The 14402-nt window shown below is 41.3% G+C and overlaps 1 protein-coding gene across 12 annotated transcripts in view; it reads left to right on the forward strand.

The window, feature by feature from the left end:
* The window catches only part of eya4 (EYA transcriptional coactivator and phosphatase 4), a 417250-nt gene that overhangs the window by 297285 nt on the left and 105563 nt on the right, over nucleotides 1–14402 (forward strand). For all 12 annotated transcript variants that reach the window (XM_080192745.1, XM_080192744.1, XM_080192747.1 and 9 more), the window contains 4 exons: nucleotides 2608–2674; nucleotides 3374–3516; nucleotides 3677–3799; nucleotides 10998–11080. In XM_080192745.1, the coding sequence (XP_080048871.1) occupies nucleotides 2608–2674; nucleotides 3374–3516; nucleotides 3677–3799; nucleotides 10998–11080 (416 nt within the window). The remainder of the gene's footprint in view (nucleotides 1–2607; nucleotides 2675–3373; nucleotides 3517–3676; nucleotides 3800–10997; nucleotides 11081–14402) is intronic.

A 14402-nucleotide genomic window follows, 5' to 3' on the forward strand; every position in this document is an offset into this window, starting at 1 on the left:
ACATTCAGCTGGAAATGGGTTCATCACGAAAATATCAGCAATTTTTTATTGGAGTGTTTAGTGCATGAGCTACAAGCAACTCAATTTTAAATAACTGAAATTATTTATTTCAAAAATATTTTAGTAAGGTTTTTCCCTTTAGGTCTGAGAAGAAACTTTAATTTTAAGAGTCTCTTTGAAGAACAGCAACCAGACACAATTAGCTGAAGCTTGCCATGATGCTATCTGGAACAACGGCCAGTTTTGTGGGTGGGGCCAATGTGTTTTTTGAACTAGCACAAAAGATCATGGAAACTCAAGTTGGACTTCCTTGATCTTTGCATTGCTTTGACCTCTTTCAAGTGAACAGTACTTGAAGTACCATCACAATCTAGCAGAAACTCTACCCAATTTTCTTGCATTTATTTAGTGCCCAGCTGGCCAAGAGAAAATTATTTTTTCAAGCATGAAAAGATATAGAAATACGTTTTTCTGGGATGGAATGTCAGAATTATGAGGGGAGACTAAGTCAGTTAGGATTGTATTCATTGAAGTTTAGAAGAGTGAGAGGGGCTCTCATAGAAACTTACAAAATTCTAACAGGGTTAGGCAGGGTAGATTCAGAAAGAATGTTCCTGATGGTGGGGGAGTCCAGAACTAGGGCTCATAGTTTGAGGATAAGGGGTAAACCTTTTAGAACTGAGGTGAGGACAAACTTCTTCCCCCAGAGGGTGGTGAACGTGTGGAATTCACTATCACAGAAAGTCGTTGAGGCCAAAACGTTGTCTAATTTCAAGAAGAAATTAGATGTGGCCCTTGGGGCTAAAGGGATCAAGGGATACTGGGAAAAGGGGGGCTTCAGGATATTGAACTTGATGATCAGCCATGATCATGATGTATTGTGGAGCAGGCTCAAAGGGCCTACTGGCCTACTCCAGCTTCTAGTTTCTATATTTCTATGTCCTTCAAAGCTAATACTAGTATTTCCCATTTGTCATTAATTTTTAATTTTGTGGATTAATTAGGTGAACTTCCTTATTCCCACAAAGGAAATTAAACATTTGAAGCTTATATTTACTTATTTCATGTGTGTGGAACAAAACGTTTACAGTTACCATCATGATTCTTGAACTAGGAAATGCCAAGTGTTTTCTGTCAGAAGCTAAGCTGAAAATAAAAAATTAACTTTGGTTCAAATGTATTGTCATGGTTTGTTTCTATATATACAAAAAAATACAAAGAGTAGAGAGAAAAGCCCACAGTGGAATAATTCATTCCATTCCTGTGAGTTCTTACCTTATCTAAATTAAAAAATGAACAAATGGAAAACGTTTACAGCTGGGCTCATATGGATCTACTTTAGTAGTTATTTGTTATTACTGTAGAGCATTATAAATACCACAGCTCTTCAATCTATCCAGCTAGGAACATTACTGACCTGGTTCACTATCGTTTAATTGGTCAGAGATAATTTAAATATTTTCTGGATCATTTTTCTAAGTTATGCAATCCTCAAATTATTCAAAGGATGAACCTAACCTAGAAACACATATGGTTTAATTTTTATAAATTAAATTTGCAACTAAGCATTCAAAACTTAAGGAACCAAACAAGATTTATCAGAATCCACAATCAAATTATTACCCACAGATGGAAAGAGTAATACTGGTGAACTTATGGAGTTGTGGGACCAATATTCAGCAGTGAAAATGCTCGTTGATATGTAAATATTGGTGTTCCATTTTGTAATTCGTATCCTGACATCATGATAATCAATCCCAGTTATTCTCCTGGTGGAGAGGAGTGGAGCGGGAGCGCTCCCCTGGGATGCAGGAGCAAACTTTGAACCTCACCTCCTTGGGTTGTCTTCTTCTTCTCTGATCACTGTTACACAGGATCGCCCCACAGGTCCCAACCTCAAGAATCTTTCTGACAGGTTCCTGGCAGCAGCCTACTGTCATGCAAGATCCCAATCCCATCAACCTACCACGTGGTGGTTCATGGAATTGAGAGCTCAAAATTAAAATCTCCCTGGCTTCATGCTATGGTAGGAGTAAGGGGTGAAGGTGGGATGGTTTGATCAGTCTGTTGCCAGCCTCAGCCTCACTGTATGCCATTGCTACCCCCTCCCCCTTGCTCAACGCCTCAAGTAAAGTTGAGCCTTTTATTTCGTGAAACTTTCCTACTGCAACCCTCAAGGTTAATTTTCACTGGATACAAACATGGGAACTAACTTAAACTTTTTTTCACAACTTATTAAACTTCTAAACTTAGACTCTTGGTGAGCAATGCTGAGTCTTCAGAACCTCATATTCCACTTACATCTTCTGACTTCCAACTGCAGCAATATGGCAGGACTAATGTGCCAAATCGGTACATAATAAAATTATGTATTTTACATTTCAACCGACATTTTTGCAGACATCTTAATCTGTGTTTGTTGCAATTCCTCTAACCATGCTAAATGTTATTTTCCATGCATTATGCATTTATCTCCGCAGATGCCTGGTTGTTTAAGTTTATTCAGTCATCTCACACCTGCTTAACTTGAGTTTGTGCCACAAAATCCAAAATGCATTTGTTCTGCTTGTCATTTAATGTTTCACTTGTCTTTTCTTTTTCCTGTAGTAATAACAAGTAGTGGCTATAGTCCAAGAGGAATACACCAATACTCACCACAGCTCTATCCTTCCAAGTAAGTATTAAAAAACTTTATAGTCAGTCAAAGGGGAATGCCTTCTAAGTATTTATTCAGATATACATACATTTCCATGGAAGCCAAATTGTGTTCAAATCTGGATTGCATGATTGAGATTTCTCAGATGTGTAAGAGAAACACATTATCTTTGTATTATTTTTGATTATGGTATCTCACAAGTCAACTTTTTTTTACATCTGGAGTGATAAAATTTGCACTGGTGTTTTTCCCAACAGCTGACATCACCAAATTATAGAATAGAAATGTCCCAGAAGAATATTTGGATGTCACTGTTTGGCACTGTGATGCAGGTACACAGTCCACGGTGGCACAGTGGTTAGCACTGCTGCCTCACAGCGCCAGGGACCCGGGTTCAATTCTGGCCTTAGGGTGACTGTCTGTGTGCAGCTTGCAAATTCTCCCCATGTCTGTGCAGGTGTCACCTGGGTGTTCCCGTTTCCTCCCACAATCCAAAGATGTGTGGGTTAGGTCGATTGGCCATGCTAAATTGCCCCTTAGCGTCAGGGAGATTAGCAGGATAAATATGTAGGATTAAAGGGATAGGGCGTGGGTGGGATTGTTTTGGTGCAGGCTTGAAGGGTCGAGTGGCCTCCTTCTGCACTGTAGGGATTCTAGGATTTTATGATTTCTTTACTCTGTAGTGGACAGCTTGACAGAGCTTTCTCTTCTCCACAGGCCATACCCACACATTCTTTCCACACCAGCAGTGCAATCAATGACAGCTTATGCCGGACAAACCCAGTATTCAGGAATGCAGCAACCAGCAGTCTATGCAGCATATTCTCAAACAGGCCAGCACTACGGATTACCCACTTACGGTAAGGCACTTCTCTTGAAGTTTTGTGACAAATTAATTGTGCCACAGCGATAATTTTGTTTAGCCAGCCATCCACTGTAAAGCAAACAGATGAAAGCTTCATTTCAAGGAAGTGTTAGAAAATCGTAATGTTTCAACCAGTTTGGGTATGCTGTTGTCAGGAATCAAGACAGAAGGAGGACTACCGCAAGCACAATCTGCACTGCAGACCGGATGCCTCAGTTACAGCCCAGGATTTGCAGCACCCCAGCCTGGCCAAACAGCATATTCCTACCAGATGCAAGGTTAGTGCAGATTTATTTTCTCCTTTTTGTCTGCTTCCCGACTAATTTACTTTCGACCTTTATGATCCTGTTCATATTCTCAACGGTCATAAATAAATCATTGAGCACTATTTCACGCTTTCAAAATAATAGTGCAGAGGCATGAAGCACCCTCACGATGACACAAGAACATAAAGAACATAAGCACTAGGAGCAAGAGTAGGCCATCCTGCCCTTTGAGTCTGCTCTGCCATTCAATAAGATCATGGCTGATCTTTTCGTGGGCTCAGCTCCACTTGCCCTTACCCTTGCTTAGAATTCTTTGAGGAGGTAATAATGAAGTTAGATAAAGGAGAATCAGTGCACATGATTATTTAGATTTCCAGAAGGCCTTTGACAAGGTGCCGCATAGGAGACTGTTAAATAAGTTAAGTGCCCATGGTGTTAAGTCTAAGAATCCTGGCCTGGATAGAGGATTGGCAGGCTGGCAGACAGCAAAGAGTGGGGATAAAGGCATCTTTCTCAGGATGGGCCGGTGACTAGTGGTGTGCCTCAGGAGTCAGTGCTGGGACCATGACTTTTCACAATATACATTAACAATTTGGAGGAAGGAACTAAAGTCACTGTTGCTAAGTTTGCAGATGATACAAAGATATGTAGAGGGACAGCTGGTACTGAGGAAGCAGGGAGGCTGCAGAAGGACTTGGACATGTTAGGAGAGTGGGCAAAGAAGTGGCAGATGGAATACTACGTGGAAAAGTGTGAAGTTATGCGCTTTCAAAGGAAGAATGGAGGCATTGACAATTTTCTAAATGGGAAAATGCTTAGGAAATCAGAAACATAAAAGGTCTTGGAAGGCATTGTTCAAGATTCTCTTAAGGTTAATATGCAAGTTCAATCGGCAGTTAGGAAGGCAAATGCAATGTTAGCATTCATGTCGGGACGGCTAGAATACAACAGTGGAGATGTGCTTCTGAGGCTGTATAAGGCTGTGGTCAGACCCCATTTGAAGTACTGTGAGCAGTTTTGGGCCCCATATCGAGGGAAGGATGCGCTGGCCTTGGAAAGGGTTCAGAGGAGGTTCACAAGAATGAGGAGCTTGTCGTATGAGGAACGGTTGAAGACTTTGGGTCTGTTGGAGTTTAGAAGGATGAGGGCAGGATCTTACTGAAACTTACAGGATTCTGCGCGGCCTGGATAAGGTGGACATGGAGAGGATGTTCCATGAGTAGGAAAAACTAGAACCAGAGGACACAACCTCACACTAAAGGGACAATCCTTTAATACAGAGATGAGGCGGAATTTCTTCAGCCAGAGAGTAGTGAATCTGTGGAACTCTTTGCCACAGAAGACTTTGGAGGCCAGGTCATTGAATATCTTTAAGACAGAGATAGAAAGGTTCTTGATTAGTAAGAGGATCAGGGGTTATGGGGGGAAAAGCAGGAGAATTGGGATGAGAAAAATATCAGCCGTGACTAAATGGTGGAGCAGCCTCGATGAGTCGAGTGGCCTAATTCTGCTCCTATGTCTTATGGTCTTACCCACCCACTCACCATAACTCTTAATTCCTTTACTGTTCAAAATTTTATCCATCCTTACTTTAAAAACATTCAATGAAGTAACCTCAACTGCTTCACTGGGCAGGGAATTCCACAGATTCACAGCCATTTGGATGAAGACGTTCTTCCTCAACTCAGTCAGTTGAAGAGGAACTACTTCACCCAGATGAGGTTATTCCACAAACCTTGTTACTTATTTTTGAAATAATTGAATCTAATTGTCACAGCCACAAATCTTTTTTATAATTAACTTTAGGCTTTTTGTTTCAAATTATAATGATGCTGATTTCCTTTGCCCCTGGGAAATCCCTGATTGCAGAGGTTAACCAAACAGCCTGTTATCTGGGCCTTTGCCCCTTTCATGTTGTCCCAGGTTTTCTGGTGCTACTGGGGAGGCAAAGCTGTAAGTACAGTTTATGGGTAAGGTAGCCAAGCTCAGGTGGATTTGTAGGAGGCTCTGCAATAGAACCAAACAAGTTTGGAAGTAAGCAACAAATCTATTACTGTGACCAAACAGATCTTTGGCACTTGCGTCTCCTAGCTGCTGTTCCCCAGGATGTTAAGGCTGTCATTAGGCTTAGTCACGTCACAGGCATCATCAGCCTGGGCAGGTGCAGGACACATCGGGCTCACTGTTCCTTTGCAGTTCCCAGGATAGAGAGGGAGCCAACAAAATCAATTCCTTTATCTTTAAGTTGACAAATTTAGAAAATTACCTCAATAACCTTTTTTCCAGCCCCCAAATATAATTTTTACACTACACCTGAAGTTTGGTTTAACATTTTCAGAATTCAAATATGCTGTACAATTAAAGCCTTGCTTTCTTTTCATCTTTTTCAATGCTGCACCAGTCACAATGAAGTTACTTCACAGCAGCATTGATCAAAAAAAAAAGTCAACTGAAAAATAAACTTAAGGACCATAATTCATCATTTAAGAGTTATCTGGAGAACGCTTCAGGCGTATAAGCATATATTCGGCTCTTAACTATTCCTTATTGCAGAATATCAATAGTTGTTACTCGGATGCTTTCTGTGACACTCTACAATATAGGAAGCTGACTCTCCATTAGACTGTGGGAAATAAAGACTGTAGGAAACTCCCAGGAGCATGGCAAAGCTATTTATGATTCAAGCCTAACATAGCCATCGACAATGAGAAGGTTTGAGAAAGCCACCTGATTTTATGTTCCATGGATTTTAGTGGAGTGTAAGGTCAGGAAGGGTGTAAATCGAGCATCCAACCTGTTCAGCCAGTGTGCTAGATTAAAAATGGGGGTGGAGGTGGCTTAAATTTACCAAAGCTTAAGCTCCACAGAAAGTCAAAACCATCTAAAGTCTTGTAAGTAGACCCTACATCATTTCCGCACCTTGCAAGCTTGATGCCAAAATAGAATGCATCGAAGCCATCCTGCAAGACCTTGGCATCTTTATCAGGCTATTTTTCACTGAGTATCATGCAAATTTGCAAATTAAGCAAAGGCTGCCATTTTTGGACCCAAATGTATCCAATTTGCATTGAATTACCCTGGCTAGGAAAGGTGTCTCAGAAATCTCAACAACAGGTTAAGCAAGCCATTTATTTAAAGTTTGAAATGTATTTATTCATATCACAAGTAGGCTTCACAATGAAGTTACTGCGAAAATCCCCTAGTCGCCACACTGCAGCATCTGGTCGGGTATATTTGAAGGAGAATTTAGCATGGTCAATGTGCCTAACCAACACATCTTTCAGATTGTGGGAGGAAATCCACGCAGTTAAAGGGAGAACGGGCAGACTCTGCATAGACAGTGGCTCAAGCTGGGAACCAAACCCAGGTCCCTGGCATTGTGAGGCAGCAGTGCTACCCACTGTGCCACTCCATGCTGTTACTGTACAGTGGTGATGTGAGTGGTATTTTCCTATTTTCCACTACTGGGATGCTACCACCAATCCAGAAAGACATTCTGCCTACCACACAATTAAGCAACATCATGTATGAATTTCAGTGCCAGTGTGAGGTCAGATAAGTAGAGTATACATCTCAGTGATTGGCTTAGCAAATCAAACAATATATTCTTCTTTCTGTTCATCATAGGCCAAGTACAGACCTTACTCACCAGCCTGCATTTGTAAAACCATAGACAAAGGGCCCTGTTTTACCATTTTGTTTCTCAGTGCTGGGCGGACTTGAAACCGGGAGTAGTTTCAGATCCAATTTTTAGACCCGTTCTGAGACACATCCAAATGCACGCTGCTTGCAAAAATATCAGCGAATCCAAATTGTGCTGCATATGCCTGTGGGTGGGGCTAAATGCAACCGAAACCCTGCAGCTCCAATCAACGCCTCCAACTGTGCATGCACAAAAAAAAGATAGAATGCTGCTCCCCTGCCACATCCCTCCCAGGCCAGATAATGCCTTCCCCTGGCCCCCACAGACATTGTCCCACCCCCACAACAGTACTGACTCCCTTATACCCCCACACCGTCCTCAACCAGACCCATTGCAAACCCCTCCCCCTCCTTCCCCCCAACAAACTCAGGCAGAGTGGCGGCGGACCCCCTTTTCCCCCGCTGATATCAAGCAGAGTGGTGCGGACTCCCTTCCTCCCCCACTGATCTCAGGCAGAATGGCAGCGAACCCCCCCTTTCCTCCCCCATTGATCTCAGGCGGAGTGACAATGGACCTCCCCTCATCCCCACCAATCTCCAGAAGAGTGGCAGTGGGCCCATCTTCCCCCCCACCCCCGACTGATCTCAAGCAGAAAGCTATCAGACATTCAGCACTTACCTCTTCATTAACTGGAGCGTCCAAATCAGACTTCTGTGGAGCATGTCTGTTTCGCACCGATTCTGAATGGGTGAATGCGGTGGTAAAGGGGGAATTGCTGGTAAAGTTGGGTGTGCAGCCCATTAAATCAATTTAAATACATGCAAATACATTTAAGTGGCCGTTATGCCTGTTTTGGGTGCAATACCGATCACAGCCATTTTCGTGCCTCAGTAAAAGGGAAACTGGTGTGGAGGTGGGCGCGGATCGCACTACTCACCTCACGCCTATGTTTATCAAGTTTTCATACCCGAAAACAAGCGCAGTGTGATGGTAGAATCGAGCCCAAAATGTCTGTTGTCAGATGTGATTGGGCAGTACTTACTGAACGATCCTGAGTGTAGTTTTAGCCACAGTAATAACCAAGTTAAGATGATCAGTTGAGCTTGTAACATGGTTCATTTATCCTTGATAGAAGTGACATCAATTCTTATGCAGGAATCTTCTCTCTGCAAACAAAATGAATATGATCAAGTGCTCTGCCTTTTTTAATTAGCCATAAATATGGGAGCACGTAATTACCCATTAAGTTCTCCATGACAGTGTCAAATCAAATTTGGCTTACCAACCAATCAGCACTCTTTTTCCTTTAGCAAAATTTTTGTGATCAGTTGTAATTTGGTATCCTACATTTATCCTGATGAATGCAAGACAAAAAGCTTCAGCAACCAGGTCTCTCTTTAGTTCAATGTTCAACATTAAATAATTTCAGCTGTAATGCTATTTTAAATTCCATTGTCACCACATCAGCAGAACAGTTAACCAAAAGCAGTGTTCAGTGGTCCATGCATGGCTAGATTTGACCCAGAATTTCTTTGGAGTTGCTGTCATGCTGCAGCTGTAACTTTGCTGGAAACTCCATTTATACAGTTCTAACAAAATGACTCTCAAGAAGTTTGACACCATTCAAGGCAAAGCCGCCCACTTGATTGGCACCACATCTACAAGCAACCACTCCCTCCACCACCGATGCTTAGTAGCAGCAGTATGTACTATGTACAAGATGCACTGCAGCAGTTCACCAAAGATCCTATGACAGCATCTTCCAAACACACAACCACTTCCATCTAGGGCAGCAGATACATGGGAACATCACCACCTGCAAATTGCCCTCCAAACCACTCATCATCCTGACTTGCAAATTTAGTGCTGCTCCTTCGCAGTCTCTGGATCAAAATCCTGGAATTCCCTCCCTAACACCACATGGAGTGCAGCTATTCAAGAAGGCATCTCACCATCACCTTCTCATGGGCAAGTAGGGATGGTCAATAAATGCTGGTCAGCCAGTGACACCCATAAAAATGACAGTGGAGAAGCAGCAGCAGCTACAAGGAAATTCTGGAAGATTTTTCAATGTTCAAATCATCATGTCCTTAGTCACTAAAAAGCTATTAGTAGCCTTTTTTACATAACCATGCTTTACTAGAGTTTACAATCTTGAAATTGCAGAAATAAGCATAACCTTTCATTATCAAAAGTATTGATGTAAAAATGAATAGTTATTTATTTAGTTTCAGAAACGTTAACAATAATCCTATTTCTGGTCATATTTTGCCTTGAATTTCCTCATATTTTCTACCTTTGTGTTCCTGTCATCAGAAGCACAATGGAATACCACCCATAGAAAGTCCAAGAAAAGAGGAAAGCCGAATCCTTCATTTAAAAAATCTTTGAACAATTTACATTTGGACCTGGGTTTGGATTCCAATCTAATGAGATCCGATGTGGTTGTATTTTTTTTCTGCTAAATTTATACCCTGGCAAGTTTAAATTACTGAGTAGGGTTTGGGGGGAACAAGTGAAGCTATTATAATTTCATGTCTGAAATGGACACCGATAAGGTTTTTAGTGCAAAGTGAAAATTGGGAGGAGTTAGGTAAGCCCATCGAAGATACAGAGCATCAAATGTAAGTAAAAGTAACATGAATCCATTATTGACAAAAAGTAAAAACTTGCAAAAGTTAGGCTTCTGTGTTAGGGAGAAGATTTATCAGCAATAACTTGGTGATATGCAGCTGCATGGAAGCCTGCAAAGTACTGCACCAAATCCTGTTCTGTATGAGTACAGCGCAGCCATGGTGGTGCAGAAATATTTTAAAATGCCACCCATCTGCTTCACTCATGTCCTTTAGGGAAGGAAATCTACTTTCCTTACCTGGTCTGACCTACACGTGACTCCAGAACCGCAGAAATACGGTTGACTCTCAACTGCCCTCGGGCATCAGGGGATGGGCAATAAATACTGGCCAGTCTGCAATGCCCACGTTCCAGGAATAAAAAAGTTGACCACTCTCAACAATGAAATTTTTGCAGGGAACATTGCTTATCACTCGAATGTATGGGCCATAAATTTTTCCAACATGTTTAGTGGGTGTTTATTGAATAAGTAGAGCAATTTCACACCACTGCACATATGTGAATGCTGAATCTCTCAGCAAGGATACCAGTGCAGAAAGGTTTGTGGAAGAGTAACGTAACTGAGAGAACAACTTTCTGACTTCTTTTCTACTGAGTTTGTGCAGACACCATAAGCTGCTACCTGATTTACTCCTTTATTCCCCTCACTTGTGTTTTTATTGGAAATTTCAGGCCCTTGTCTTATCCCTTCAGTCATGTATTAGTTTGATTTTACTTTTTGTCCCTTTTGTAATATGTTAATATTCATAATAATGACGTTAATTTATTACCCTTGCCAAAAATAGTGTGAGCATCATTGTGGCCAAGAAATGCATCCAATACCAGTTATAATACATTTGTTTTACTTTTGTCATCTACAATCTGCAATTCTGACTGTGATGCTTAATTTGAGATATGTAAAATTTCTAAATGTGCTGTTTCTTTGGACTGCAGGTTCTAGTTTCACACCATCACCCGGTATTTATGCGAGCAGCAATTCTGTTTCCAATTCGACAAGCTTCAACAGTTCCCATCAGGTATTAATCCCAATTCTCTTCTCTTAATCACCTTTTGCTGAAGACAGAGACATACACTATGGTCCTGAATCTTGGGGTGCTGCAGGCCTTCTATTATTTCACATTTCTGTCACCTGTGGGGCTGACCTTGGATAACGCAGCTCGGCCTGACCACCCCCCACCCCCCCATTTAGTATATTTTTGTACATGTACAGTCCTAAAAGGAGGCAATAGATAACTGTCAGAAAAGGGATTATTGCCTATTACACTTCCTCAAATCTGAGGGTGGTAGACCAATTGTAGTATCTCCATTAATGCCACTGTCTGAGAGTGAGTAACGCAAAATGTCTTTCCAAGATTCACAATTACCTTTTAGTTTCTCAAAAGTAAACATCCCAGTGTAAAGCTATGAAATACTTAATGGGATAGACAGAGTACATTAGGTAAGATGTTTCCCCTGGTTGGGAAGTCCACGGCATGGAATCAGTGGGAAATCCCATTGACAGCTTCAGGACCAGAAGATCCTGCTGCTGGCCAATGGCATATGACTGCCAGCTGCCGAGAGAAATGCCACAGGGAGGCCAGAGAATCTCAGTGATAGTTTTGTGCTTCCTCTCTCCCTCCCTTCCTGAATAGTCCACTTTTCTCCCCACAAAAATTTTCTACAAGAGGTTTGCCATCGCTGCCTCAATGTCAATCCACAAACTTTTTTATATTCATTCTTGGGACATGGGAGTCGTTGGCTGGCCAGCATTTATTGCCCATCCCTAGTTGCCCGAGGATAGTTGAGAGTCAACTACATTGCTGTGGCTCTGGAGTCACATGTAGGCCAGACTAGGTAAGGATGGCAGTTCTCCTTCCCTAAAGATCATTAGTGAACTAGATGGGTTTTTCCAACAATTGACAATAGTTTCATTGTCATTAGTAGATTTTTAATTCTAGATTCTTTTTATTGGATTATCTGCTGTGACGGGATTCAAACCTTACTGTCATTTAAATGCAGTATGAAGAGTCAGTGTTAGATGACCAAGATCTTCAAAGGAGCTTTGGGAGGAAAGTTTATTGCAGTGCTGGCAGAAATGTGCATTAGACCTCCCGCTCCATGTTGTCATGATTTTCCACTACAATCCCACCTGATCTCCAATCCTAAATGTTGTGATTAGGAGATGGGTCTGTGCATGTATGGATACAAACAAGGACAAAATTACCTCCCAAACATTAGACACTTATGTGTTCAGAAATCAGTGATAGGAGAATTTCCACCATCTGAACAATGATGTTAAGTAATTTTACAAAATGGGCCATGGGTTCTGTAGTCTCTGAGCACTTTGCAAACTAAGATAATATTGCACTGGATGTGGGCTCCATACAGCGCCAAACTGCTTTGCTCAGGATCAGTTCAGGCCTTCGCTTCAGATTCAGACTGCCAGTTTGGCATCTGTGCAAAGCTGAAGCCACTTTACGTAAATGTTCAACTTGCATTGTTAAGACAGCGTTATGTAAGCTTCTGCAGGTAACATACATGATGGAGATCCTCAACTTTTACCATTTGCTCTCCTGTTTTGAGCACAGTAGAACTGGGTTCATAATATCATCCAATATTATTGTGTCCAACAGAATACCCACCAGGGAAAATGGTTCAGCCAGTATGTTAGTTTCATTTTGTAGCAGCTAAGGAAGTACTCGCAACATTGCAGTTTTAGGCATTAGTCATGTACTTGACAAATGTTTTTGTTAAGCTTCCTAAGTGAAAGTATTATTTCAATATATAAAGCACATAGTACATTTACTCTGAAATTTTTGTGTATTTTTTCTGGAACACTCGTTCAAGCATTTTATTCCTTGCTGAATACAGAATCTTACAGCTAAGAATAGAACAATCTTAATTGCTGTTACATCTAACAGTGACTAAATAGCTCATGAGGAAAGTGTACTATTTTGTTTAATGGGCTTGATATTCATCAGGTAATATGTCAAGTGTTCCATCTACTCTTTTGTTTTTCACTAACCCCTCTTCTTTTGAAAATCATGACACATACTGAATGCAATACCACAAATGCTTTTGTCATCTGTTACCCCACTCAAGTGACCATTCTTCACCTGTGAACTTTTTAATGGTTAAAATCATTGCAACGGAACTCGATTTTTGTCTTCATCAAATGTACATGCATGTGCATTCCAAGAAAGGTCCCAAGAGATAGACTCAGGAGTACAAAACCTGACCAATTTCTTTCACCCTCCTCCTCTCAAGGAAGCTGAAGCCTGTCATGATTTTTTTTATAGTTCACAGGAATATAGGTATCCCTGGCGAGACTAACATCCATCCTTAATTGCCCTTGAGAACATGGTGACAAATCACTGCAGACTGTGCAGTGAAAGCACTCCTATACTGCTGATAGAGAGGGAGTGCCAGGATTCATGGATTAGGACACTCGGATCCCTCTTCATCTCAGAGCTCTACAAATTCTCACCATTAAGATAATACATTTCTTTTTTATTCTTCTTGCCAAAATGGGCAATTTCACATTTTCCCTCATTGTACTCCATTTACCAGATCTTTGCCTTAACCTAAGTATATCCCCTTGAAGGATCCTTATGTCCTCTTCACATCTGATTTTCCTATCTATCTTTGTCTCATGAGCAAATTTAGCAACCATACATTTGATCTCTTCATCCAAATCTATATAAAAAATTGAGACCCTAGCATTGATGCCTATGGCACACAACTCATTAATTTTTTCAACCAATTTATACCAACACTCTGATAGCTAGCCAATCTTCTATCCATGCCAATAAGTTACCCCCTACACCATGAGCTTTCATTTTCCGCAAAAACCTTAGATGTGACAATTCATCAAATGCCTTCTTGAAATCTTCAATGGGTCTCTTTCATCTTTTATTAATTCATTCATGGAACAAGGGCATCACTGGCTGGCCAGCATTTATTGCCCATCCCTGGTTACCTCTGGAGGGCAGTTGAGAGTCAACCACATTACTGTGGCTCTGGAGTCACACGTAGGCCTGACCAGATGAGGATGACAGATTTCCTTCCCTAAAGGTTCACAGTGAGCCAGATGGGTTTTTCACATGATCGACAATAGTGTCATGGACATCAGTAGATTCTTAATTCCAGATATTTTTTATTAAATTTAAATCCCACTATCTGGCATGGTGGGATTCAAATCCAGGTCCCCAGAACATTAGCTGATTTTCTGGATTAATTGCCTAGCAATAATACCAATAGGCCATTGCCTCCCCCATCTCCAACATATGAAATTCCTTCAAAGAACTCCAATAAATTGGTTAAACATGATTTCCCTCCCACTAAACCTAGTTGACACTC

Source organism: Carcharhinus amblyrhynchos, chromosome 7 (assembly GCF_965287045.1).
Source record: "Carcharhinus amblyrhynchos chromosome 7, sCarAmb.v2.hapA, whole genome shotgun sequence".
Taxonomy (NCBI): domain Eukaryota; kingdom Metazoa; phylum Chordata; class Chondrichthyes; order Carcharhiniformes; family Carcharhinidae; genus Carcharhinus; species Carcharhinus amblyrhynchos.